General features: G+C 38.5%; 1 protein-coding gene across 1 annotated transcript; it reads left to right on the forward strand.

Annotated features, from left to right (window-relative positions):
• Window positions 1-1,407: 1,407 nt before the first annotated feature.
• On the forward strand, window positions 1,408-11,175 carry TRIM42 (tripartite motif containing 42). Its single transcript, XM_076340619.1, has 5 exons — window positions 1,408-1,763; window positions 3,779-4,485; window positions 5,804-6,627; window positions 7,902-8,129; window positions 11,084-11,175. Exons 1-5 carry the CDS (start codon window positions 1,408-1,410, stop codon window positions 11,171-11,173), a joined length of 2,205 nt encoding a protein of 734 aa, XP_076196734.1. The 3' UTR covers window positions 11,174-11,175.
• The last annotated feature ends 330 nt before the right edge of the window (window positions 11,176-11,505 follow it).

Raw genomic sequence — 11,505 nt, forward strand, 5'->3', positions numbered from 1 at the left:
CTAGTACTTATGCATGAAAATCCAATTGACACCATAGGCTATAACCATTCCAAAGAACCTATTATCATGTAAACGGTAACACATAATGACACAGCCATTATGGTCTGTAGGGTTCTGGATCCGCGAATTAAAATTTCTCTAGGTAGAAGAGACTTTGAGCAAATAGGCTCAGAGGAGCTGTTACAATAAACTATGCCAAGACTTATCTTAGTAACCCCCAATTATACATTAACCCATTAGCACAAGTTGAATTGCTAAATTTTGGAAAAATTTAGTTACCTACAGTACAGAAGCCAGCATTAAAAGTCATTATTCTTGAATATGTACCATACAGATACCACTGTCCTTTACAGTTTCAAGTAAGAGAATAAGCTGTTTCAGATGTCAGTTGCAGATAACTCTTAGAGGGTAGATTTCCTTTTTTAGAATCATAGAATCATGGGATCATTTAGGTTGGAAAAGACCTTTAAAATCATTGAGTTCAACTGCTTACATATAAGCGCTACAGTAAGCATGCAATATTGAGAAGCTCATGTATTCTTTACATGAATTTTGTTTTTATTAAAAATTATCATATCTATAATTAGGTAAAAAATGCTCTATAAATCTTGGAATAAATTAACTAAATGAAAGAAAAAGGTGCCTAATACAAAGTAACTAAAGAATAACAGAAATAATATGTCTGATACTGCGTTTATAGGAGAGTGGCCAGCTTAAGGAAGAGCAAGAAACACACTTGGACTCAGTGGGGAGAGAGGCAGGTCCACAGCAAATGAGCAAGAGCATTGAACCTACAATCCAAGCCTAGTTCTTTTCTTCAGGCCTTGGCAGAACGAATGCCATACATCATTCAAGAGCATCAACAGTGGCAGACAAGGTCTTAAAATAATTAAGACAGTTACAAGGATGTGCTTCAAGATGCATCTCTAGTGTAAGGTTCTTTCATGTGTGCTAGTTATGCTTAAAGTCTTATAGAGGCCTGATGAGAAACCTCTCACTATCGCTGGTTAGGGCCTGATTCAGGTGGTTTGCTTACAGCACCCAGCTGAGCTGACAAAATGCCTATGAAGTGTGTGGTCATAACGAGATAGTGGCCTTACAGTATCTAATCCAAGTGTATAAACTCCCCATGCAATTAATGAAGAGGGAGGTAAATGCTTTCAAGGAATTCAGGAAGAACGATTATAGTTATCGCGACGTATAGATGATGTAATCCCTATATCAGGTACCTGTGCATAAAATTCTGCCTGTGTCCTTATTTGAATATCTCACTGTGACATCACTTTCCGATTAGAATGAAGCTAATTGCCACAGCACAGAGCTCGTGCCTTTTTGGAGCTCAGTTGCTGTAGTGTGCAGAGGAGCTGAAAGGATCAATGAACTTTCTTCCAAGTATCTGACAGAGGGATGGGTGAAAATGGGCACCCCTGTTCGACTTGGCCATGCTGCTCAAACTGCTGTTACCTGACTCGCCACAGCAGAAGGGAAGAATGCTGCTTGTGTTGGCGCTTCTTGTTTACCAGTGAGCAGAACTGCAGCTGTTTCCCATGTCCGTACGAAGAAGACAAACCTTGCCAGTGCTGCCACTGCTCATGTGCAGAGCATGCAAATTGCTGGTGGTGCTGCTGCTCTTGTTCAAATGACCCAGACTGCAAATGCTGCTGCTGCGGTGGAGAGAATTCAGCATGTCAGTATTATGAAAGCAAGTGCTGCAGAAGCTCTGTCGATGAACCACATCATTCAAGAACACCAGGAACTGCTCAGTAAGTGAAGTTAAGGGCTCTTAAAATTTCTCAGGGTTTTGTTTGTCTAATTTACATGTCTTAATGGATGTGTTGCATTTAGAAACATACGATCTGTTGGCATATTGGAGCTATTTCAAATAACCACGGGATACCATTCTTCTGAGAAACAGAAAAAGTAGTTTTATCTTGATGTTAGTGAAATCTTATGCTCATTACTCTGACTGGGGCAAAGAGTACTCCCGAACATCACTGTACTTGTAGTTAGGACCACCTAATTTCCAGACAAAATCCGTGAATGGTTATATATGCTTATACATTCTCACAGTGTAAAAATCTATGTAGCGACAAGAAGGAAGACATACAGAGAATCTTAAAACAAGGAGGAAAAGAGGAAGGTGTTTGTAGCAAGGGGGCTGCAGGCAAGGATACAGGGAAAATTTGAGTAAACCAAAGAGCAGTAAAACTGCTGTTAACTGGAAGTGGAAGGAAGCAGTTATATTCAGAATTAGACAAAAAGGAGACAAATAATTATAAAGGCTCAAGAAATGCCGCACAGAGAATGGAAAGAAGGCATAGTAACAGTCTTAGAAGATAAAACTGGAAACCAGAAGGGAAGGGGCTGAGTATTAACTATAGAAATGCTACACCAAAGAGCACTCACTAAAAGGTATGGGGGTGGGGAGGGAAGGGGAGGGCAGAAATTAAGTTATCAGAAGAACTCCAGACTAGAATAGTACCAGTCGGAGAGGGATTGACAGGACCTCTGGAAATGCACGGTTAATTCCCACCTAGGTAAACTCTGAAAACCAGAAGGAATCCTCATAGCAACAGAAGATTGTATTCTCTTTAGATTATTAGGTTTTTTTGCTCTTGTTTACAGTGACGGAAAAAGCAGATAGCATGGTTGAACATTTGGGGAGAGAAGGTGGGAAGGAAAGCAGTAACAACATGGGTGCTAAAGAGAAGCACTGCAGAGGGCCAGACCGTAGAGGCCTAGAACCAGGTGTCCATCTTGAATAATGATGCTCATGTTAAAGCTATGGAAAATATTGAAGGAGGCATTGTAAAATTAATATTGTATTTTTAAAAGGATAAGGTCCACAGGCTAAGAGGCAGGTTAGGACTATCAAGATTTGAAAAGAACAGGGACTAGCACATCCTGAAAATCAGTTGTCTTCTAAAATAAAATCATAATAATAATAAAAAAAAATCCCTCTTTGAAAGTCTGTGCAATCAATGTAAAGAATCAATGATAATAAGGCTGCTACTAAGAATAAATGTCATCCATTCTAGAAATCAGAAATAATTCAGAGATGAGTGATTTCTTAAATGACTAAAATTTAGGATAATCTTATGTAAATGTGTGTTGTTATGTTAAGCAGAAATGTCTTCAATACTTTTTTGGAAATGGTGAAACACTTAGTTGTGCTACTTTCTTGAGGAAATATTCCATCTTGAAAATGCAAAAGAAAAACATTTTGACATTTATTGTCTTAAGTTTTCATTAAAAAGAAAATATGCTGAATATATTACCAAAGTTGTTGTAAAAGAAAGCATTTAATACCCTCTGAAACAAAATACAGGGTTTCATTTGAATTGCACAAAATGCTTTTCTTCACTCTAGTTATTTGTTGTTTCCATTTTGAAAAATAATCAAACAAGAAAAGGAGGCAAAATAAATTTCATTCTGTACTAAACCAAACTGTATTCTTCTTTTCGTTTGGCCACCAGCAATAACTCAACAAATTCATACAGACCTACAATGACTGAGATCTCTGTTTATTGTTGTTGTTGTTGGCAACAGTATTCAACATATAGTGAAACAATTCTGAAAAGGAAAAGAAAAAAAATGGATTCTTGATAATAACCCAATTATTTAAATAAAATATCCAGTCAGAATAAAAGGATGGTTGGTATGCAAAGTAGAACTGTTTATGTTATAATGTTGTCTCTTAGATGGTACCCTAATATTCAGATATTTTTGTTTGAGTTCTTGGGGTTGGTTGGTTTTTTTTTTTTCCAATTTTATTTAGGTCAAAACATGTCATGTCAAGATTTAGAACTAGGAATAATGCATCTGTCATTACACCAGAAAGGAATGTCTCCAGCCATGCTTTCCGTGACCAGCTTGCCTGTCCACTGTGTAAGCAATTGTTTCTCCAACCATTTATGCTGCCATGCAATCACTGCATTTGTGAGAAGTGTATAACTAAAAGCAAGGCCAAAGCTGAAGTAACTGAAGACTTTTATATCATCGTATGCCCAGTGTGTAGCAAAGCACATTGCCTCCCCTACACAAATAAAATCCAGCTGAGGAAGAATTACCTCAGAGCAAAACTAGCCAAGAAATACATGCGCAGACATGGCTTTCTGAGGTGGAGATTTGACCGTAGCGAAAGACCAGTCTACTGTGAAACTTGCAGGGAGAGAAGAAGAGTGGCAACCAAAAGATGTAGAACATGTGGAATTAATTATTGTAATGAATGTCTGCATTTAAATCATAGTGAGAATAGTGCTCAAGACCACATTTTCACCAAAGCACATCAAGATGATCATGAACAGTGGCGCTGCTTACTGCACAGCAACTCAAACCTCTCTGAATACTGTCTGGATGACCACGAACTGATCTGTGGGTTCTGTAAGAACTCACTGCACAATGATCACGAGACTATTCCCTTGGCAGTCGCATGTTCGAGAGAGGCTGCTTCCCTCTTTGATACAATTGCAAAATTTAGAAAAGGTTTGTATTTCTGCTGCTTCTCACACTTCCCCATGCCTCCTCAGGAAAGAAACTTGAACATATGGTTGACAAATTATATCAACTCTCTACACAGCACAAGAGTCAGAAAGGTGGTGTGTTCCCCCTGTAGAAACACAAAAGGAACAAGCCCGTAATTGTGGCATCGTGAGCCAGGCTCAGCTATTAGAGAGTGAAGGATCTGTATGTGGGATGGGAACAGAAGTGTACATCTAGGGAGGGGAACTGTCATTCCATACATGTCCATGCAGGACCCAGCGTGGAATAAACACAACTACATCTGCAGAGTTAAACGATGAATATTTTTTAATCAGAAATATATGCTTGAAGAGGAACTACTTCTTCCCCTGCAGGCAAGTTATGAATTGTCCCTCTTCAGTCAGTTTTACGCTTATGCCCATGCTGACTAAAAGGCAATGCGGTCACTTTTTTCTGAGGTAACACAACAATGTCACTCCTTTTAACTAAGACTTGATCCATAGCAACTAAGGGGCTGAACACAGACTAGGGTTTTATGAATTTCTTTTCATTTTGATCTTTGCATATAACTTCACAAATGTTGTGGGCATAATGAAGTTGCATGGAAAATAACATTCAGAAAGGTAAAACAGAACCACGCACAATGAGAAACAGCTGGAAGCATTAAATTCTCAATTTTGAAACAGTCTTAAGTTTGAGAAAATAAGTGATGTAGAATATTTGTGCAGGATTTTGTAATGTGACATTGTTTCCTGATGTTAGCTGAATGCTACTGGAATTTACTATCAGCCTTTGGTATTTTTGATTCTGTTCCTTCACAGTTCACAATTTTTAGTGTCAGAAGAGTTAATCTCACCTTCACATAACAGCCATCAGAGGAATATACCATCAGCCACAGACATATTGTGGGCTATGCAGGTGCATTTGCTGCCATTATTTTAACTTCATACTGGCACAGTGAATTTTCAAAGATAATATAGAGCTACAATACATTAAGCTTCAGGATTTCCCATGTAATGAAGTAAAAATTATCAAGCCCATTTTAGGGGAGATAAATTTGAGTAAGTGAGGAAATAATAATAAAGTAGCAATTAACTGCCAAATTTTATACACCCAAATGTGACCATTTTAATCCAAACAACTTCTCTCAAGGCTTACCAGTACCAGAGATGAGAGAAAAATACCAGAATCCTTATTCTTGTCCTATGTTCTATCAAACCTGAAATGTTTTTAAGCTAAAAATCTATCATTCTGCCTCTTGTAACCACTACATTTTAATATGAATTTGGAACTACTGATCTGATACTTATTTTTTTTACAGTACGCCAAGGAGTTGATAATGATCTAATGGAAGTTATCCTGTTAAAAAATAATTTCAAGGCCTATAAGGACACCAAAAGGAAGGAAATCAGAAATGGATTCTTAAAATTACGTATGGTTCTTCATGAACAAGAAAAAGAGATGATGGAGTTGCTTGAAAACATTGAACTTAAAAAACAGAAAGAAATTTCAGAATACATAAACTATACATCCAGTCAGCTATCATATATGGATGGCCTTATTCAATACTCTAAAGAGGCTCTTAAGGAGGAAAGCCAAGTTGTGTTTCTGCAATCTGCACACTGCTTGGTGAAAGAAATAGAAAATGCAGTTCCTTCCATTTTCCAACCTAGTCCATGTCTAAGAGAAGATCCCTTAAGAAAAATTCAACTCAACTTTGATGAACTTTTCTCCGTTTTACAGGGACTTGTCCCATCCCTTAGCGGAATAAAGCAGTCAGCAAGTAAAGCAGAAAAATATCCCTATTCTTTTAACCCAGAGATAATGGTTCCAAGGCATGCTTCAAGTACTCATGAATCCAAGCAAGCAACATTGTTCCGAAGCCCATCTTCAAATTCCTTGTTTGATTTAGGCATGCTGTCTAAAGACACTGTCAGAAGACCAAGTTCTACACCTCCCCTACATCATCCTACACAGAGTAATGAAGTGTGTGCATACTGGGATACAGCTTATGAAACTCCAAGAAAAGAAAGAAAATACCGGATTGTTAACTTTTCAAGTCCAGAACCTATAGACAATGAATCAGTCCCAGTCCCAGGACCTGTTGTTATATACCAGACTGTTGTTTACCCGAGGTCTGCCAAAGTAAGACGTTAATAAATTCTAAATATATACAAGAGACCATTATATTTTCAGGCTATTATAGAGTCTGAACCCATACGAGTTTGAGTAAATAAGATTACAATATCAGTTCAAATACTTTATTTGTAGGAGACAATGCATTTCAAACTCACCTTTTGAGATAAACTGAAGCATAAATTGAATTGTATCACATTCCTACTGTAGTCAATAGGGTTGTTATATTATTATATATGTGATAGAAATAAGTTACATGAAAAGGTCCAATGCAGAAAGAAATAGATTGTCATGGTTTAAGCTCAGTTGGCAACTGAGCACCACACAGCTGCTCATTCACTCCCCGCCCCACCCACCCCCCTGGTGGGATGGGGGAGAGAATCAGAAGAGTAAAAGTGAGAAAACTCGTGGGTTGAGATAAAAACAGTTCAATAATTGAAATAGAATAAAATCCTAATAATAATAATAGTAATAATAATAATATACAAAGCAAGTGATGCACAATGCAATTGCTCACCACCTGCCAACCGATGCCCAGCCAGTCCCCGAGCAGCGGCCCCCCCGGCCAGCTTTCCCCAGTTTCTGTACTGAGCATGACGTCCCATGGTATGGAATGTCCCTTTGGTCAGTTGGGGTCAGCTGTCCTGGCTGTGCCCCCTCCCAGCTTCTTGTGCACCTCCAGCCTTCTCAGTCGGTAGAGCATGGGAAGCTGAGAAGTCCTTGATTAGTGTAAGCACTGCTCAGTAACAACTAAAACATCGGTGTGTTATCAACATTGTTCTCGTCCTAAATCCAAAACACAGCCCTGTACCAGCTACTAGGAAGAAAATTAACTCTATCCCAGCCGAAACCAGGACATAGATGTACCATATTTCTGTTTAAATATCTGTACATCAGATGAAATAATTCAATCCTGGTCTTGGCCTTCAATGTGACGACATCATATCCATGTAATTTTCCTCATTATACATTTCATAGATCAAGATCAGGATGCCTGTTGCATAAGATCCCAAGTGCAAGTTGCAAAGTGCTGACTGCTGTCAGCCTGCATTACTTTTAGTGTGTTAGAAGAGGGTACTATGAAATTCCCAGGAGGAAGCTTAGCATTTTCCAAGACTACAAACTGCATATCTTCCACTTTCATGCTATGGTTGGAATTTCAGCTGCATTGGCTTTTCAAAATTAAAATCTGCCAAACAGGGGCCTTCCAAAAAAGCAAAAATGAAAATAAGCAAAAATAAAGAGTACTTAATTGTGTACTACAGATTTTTGTCTCTTCACAGATTTACTGGACTTGTCCCACAGAAGACGTGGATTTCTTTGTGGTAGAGTTTTATGAAGTTGCTGGTATTGGTCCTGATAACATTGTCCAGACACAACTAGCTGGCCAGCTAAGCAAAATACAGCAGCAGAACCTTGAGATACGTAATCTGGACCCAAATACAGAATATCTTTTTAAAGTCCGTGCTGTCAATGCAGGTGGTCAAGGAGAATGGAGTGACATCTGTAAGGTATTGTAGATTCTTCCTACATTTCATAAAGTTGCCTTAACTTTCTTGCCTCCACAGTTGTTTTTTACCCCATCTATTTATGAGGAAGACTGCTTAAATGGAATATTGCTATTCACTTATCTAGGTAGGTGATACTAATAGTTACGCTGGATTTTTCCATACATTGTTCTTTCTAGCTCAGTTTGCAAATGCTTGACCTACGTAGAATGTTTCTCATTTTTTCGAGCAGGGATGCTGTGTCATGATTGCATCAGGCAAGTCATTGTAATTCATATTACTTCAGGACTGAGACTGCCTTTGCACTAATCTCTCTGAACACACAGAGTAAGTTTATGAAGCGCCAGATCCAAAAGCTTTCATGCTAGAACAAGGCGGAAATCATTAAAAGAGAGGAAACAAACAGAAAATTAAGACTATTCTTTGACACCTTTGGACATGAGTCTCCTTTACTGTGGTTTTAGAAGAGGAGGAAAAGTGTTGCAAAGATAAAAGTTAAAAGGAGTAGGAAGGTATTCAAAAAGGTGTCAAAAGTTAAAACATTTAATGAATTCACTTTAACATCCTTTAGGCATCCCAAATCTCTTGCTGAAGTCACCTTTAGTTTTTTGTGCCTTGCTGAAAAAATACATACTTAATTCATGCTTTCTCCTTGATAAATTTTCAGTAAAGGGTGTATTGAGGAGCTGCAGTGCATAAAATGCAGATGGCTTCCATGAAAAGGGTAGGTGCTATTCTCTGGTTCCAACCGCATTTCACAGCCTTTTCCTACATCGATTGCTGTCCCTTTCCAGGCCTCTTGTCCCTTGTCACATTTAGAGAGTAGAAGTCTTAACTTTGAAACAGCATTCAGACATCCCACTCACTTCGCGAGTTTTAATGACAAACGACACCTTCCTGGACTGCTCCACTTCCTATACTTAAAACACTGAGCACAGTAGTTTCTTTTTTTTCATCTAACATGTTGGAATGCTATATTGATTTTTCTTCTGAAAACTGTTCTTTCTGCATGCAGCACAGTCATATTAATATTCTGGAGAAACACAAACTCACTTAACATCTGCTGTAATTTACAGAAGAGTTTCATAGCAAATGAAAATGAGACAGCATATATGACAGACTTTTATAAATATTTTAAAAAATAACTACCTCTGTTCCTTTTGCATAATATCAGACTATTTTACTTTACCAGTTACACTACACAGAAAAGCTTGGAAGGACTTTATTTAAAAGAAAATATGGCATTGGATTTTAAGTAAGGGATTTAGTCAAAGCAATATCATTCTTCATGTGTAACAGTTACGAAGTCTATGAGGGAATTTAACTGTGACGGCTGTCACAGGTCACAGGAGCCCAGGCACCAAGCTATGAAGAGGAGGAAGGTGGCAGAAAGTTTTGCTAGACAGCAGCTACTACTTCATTCTTTGAACTAAAGCTGATGCCATGCCACTGATACCCTGAAATATCAAGTCCCACAAAAAAGGTTATTCAACCATAGGGTGTTATTTAACATTACAAGCAGATTTCCCAAGTCTGTATGCAGCCCTCATAAGCAAACCAGAAAACTGTAGTCTCTGTGCTTTTAGGAGTGAGGGAACTTCTCTCTTCTTAGCCCAGTAGCAAGCTAGTTGGCTTACAGCCGAATCACAGCTTCCTCAATTTCAGCCATTTGTCAGTGTGTGAAACACCATGGAAGTACCACTATATCCTTGTTACATGATCATAGAAGCTGCTACAGATGGCATGATCTCTTTGCCCAAGAAGAGTTCAATCCAGTTGACTCAACATAGGCTCCTAACGCCTCAGGAAATGCCCAAAGGTATCTAACATATCTGCGCAGGGCTGACAGATGACACAAGACTTGGAAGATGCACTTCAAGAGCAGCAACTAGGAAGAAGGCAGGTTACCCTCGAACATCTAAACTGGCAAAAGGTTTTGGCAACTGGATCCTAATTTAAAAGTCAATTGAAGGAATTACACTGCACTATCCTGGGTAAGGGAATGAACAATACAGGGGATATTTCTAAGTATGTGTTGATGTTGTGGAAGATCCTGGATGAATGACAAACTGAAGACTGCCTTGTCAACCAAACTGCTGTATTAAACAGCCCTGGCAAACCATGCAAAACTATGCCACAAGGCAAGTGACAGGGAATCTTCTAAGGATGAAATTCAGTGCTCCCCGGAGACTTTCAACGGAGCAGGCAAAAATTTGTTGCCCCAGAGATTAAGGATTTGGCTGCGTCTGCCATGGGAGGAGGAATGAGAAGTACTAAGGATGCAGTTAGAAAACCAGGAAGGGAAAATGCTGGAATTCTGCAATCCTTGCTCTCATTGCTGCCAGTATTACCACTCTTGGAAGAGGTGCTCCCCCACCCCTTCTTCTCAATGACAGCAGCAGCCTGCAGCTGTTCACAGTGGCCTGCCACAAATGCCAATAGGCTTTGTGTTCCTTAACTCGTCTCTTGAGACTGTCAAGCACAGAAACAGGGATAATTCTAATGCTGGTTTTGTCACTTTTTAACTTTTCATCATGCTCTTGTCAATTGAACCTTTTGGAAGGAAATTTTTCAAAATTACCTTGGAAGCCAAATGCAAAATGACTTTTAATAGGATGTGGGCTTATAAATCCTATGGTCATATCTGAAACTCTTTCCCTAAATGACCAGCTGCCAGAACCTAATGGCTACATATTGTATTAATCACTGTAATGTTTGCCACCAGACAATTGCTTGCCTTCAATGTAAGGTTTTTTTAAAGAGCTCAATTTCCATTTTGCCTCCAAATAAGTACTTAGACTTTCCAAAGTTTAACATAGATAAGACAGTTTGACTGCTTTGAAAATACACCTGTAAGTAGTAAGTTCTTTTGAAAACAGACACTAATTAAATCCTATCCCCAAAATAATAAATACATGTACCCTGTATTTTAATACATTCTTGTTTTCTACTTGCAGATAATCACTTCAGATGAATATGGGAAAATCGAAAACAGGTGGGAGAAGCAGAAGAGTATTCAGGGTGCTCTGCATACACCAAATAGATAGACAAGAATGAAACCAGGGATTCTTTTTTTTTTCTTGAAAAACTGGAAAATGTGTATGCTTTCTTATGCAATATCCCATTTTCCACTGAAGTTAGCAGCCAGAGATCTAACAGTGAGCTCTTCAGACTATTATTGCTTTCTGGAAAATAATAATAATAATAATAATTTAAAAACCCTGCCTTTTCATTAGCTTTTCTTTTTCCAGATATAGCACCAAGACCTAAAGAAAATGCTATGCCACAAAAATATAGCATAAGCCCCATTATACTTGAGGGACCTTTGCGGCTTCAAAGGAAATAAATGACATATTTTCATGGTAAGTTAACATTCCGA

The sequence above is a fragment of the Aptenodytes patagonicus genome, chromosome 6 (genome assembly GCF_965638725.1).
Source record: "Aptenodytes patagonicus chromosome 6, bAptPat1.pri.cur, whole genome shotgun sequence".
Taxonomy (NCBI): Eukaryota; Metazoa; Chordata; class Aves; order Sphenisciformes; family Spheniscidae; genus Aptenodytes; species Aptenodytes patagonicus.

What these genes read in the sequence shown, in the direction of transcription:
- TRIM42 (XM_076340619.1), top strand. Translation starts at nt 1,408, where the DNA reads ATGGGTGAAAATGGGCACCCCTGTTCGACTTGGCCATGCTGCTCAAAC. An exon ending in AGAACACCAGGAACTGCTCA is followed by an intron (nt 1,764 to 3,778) that starts GTAAGTGAAGTT and finishes AATTTTATTTAG; the next exon opens with GTCAAAACATGTCATGTCAA. An exon ending in AATGGAGTGACATCTGTAAG is followed by an intron (nt 8,130 to 11,083) that starts GTATTGTAGATT and finishes TTCTACTTGCAG; the next exon opens with ATAATCACTTCAGATGAATA.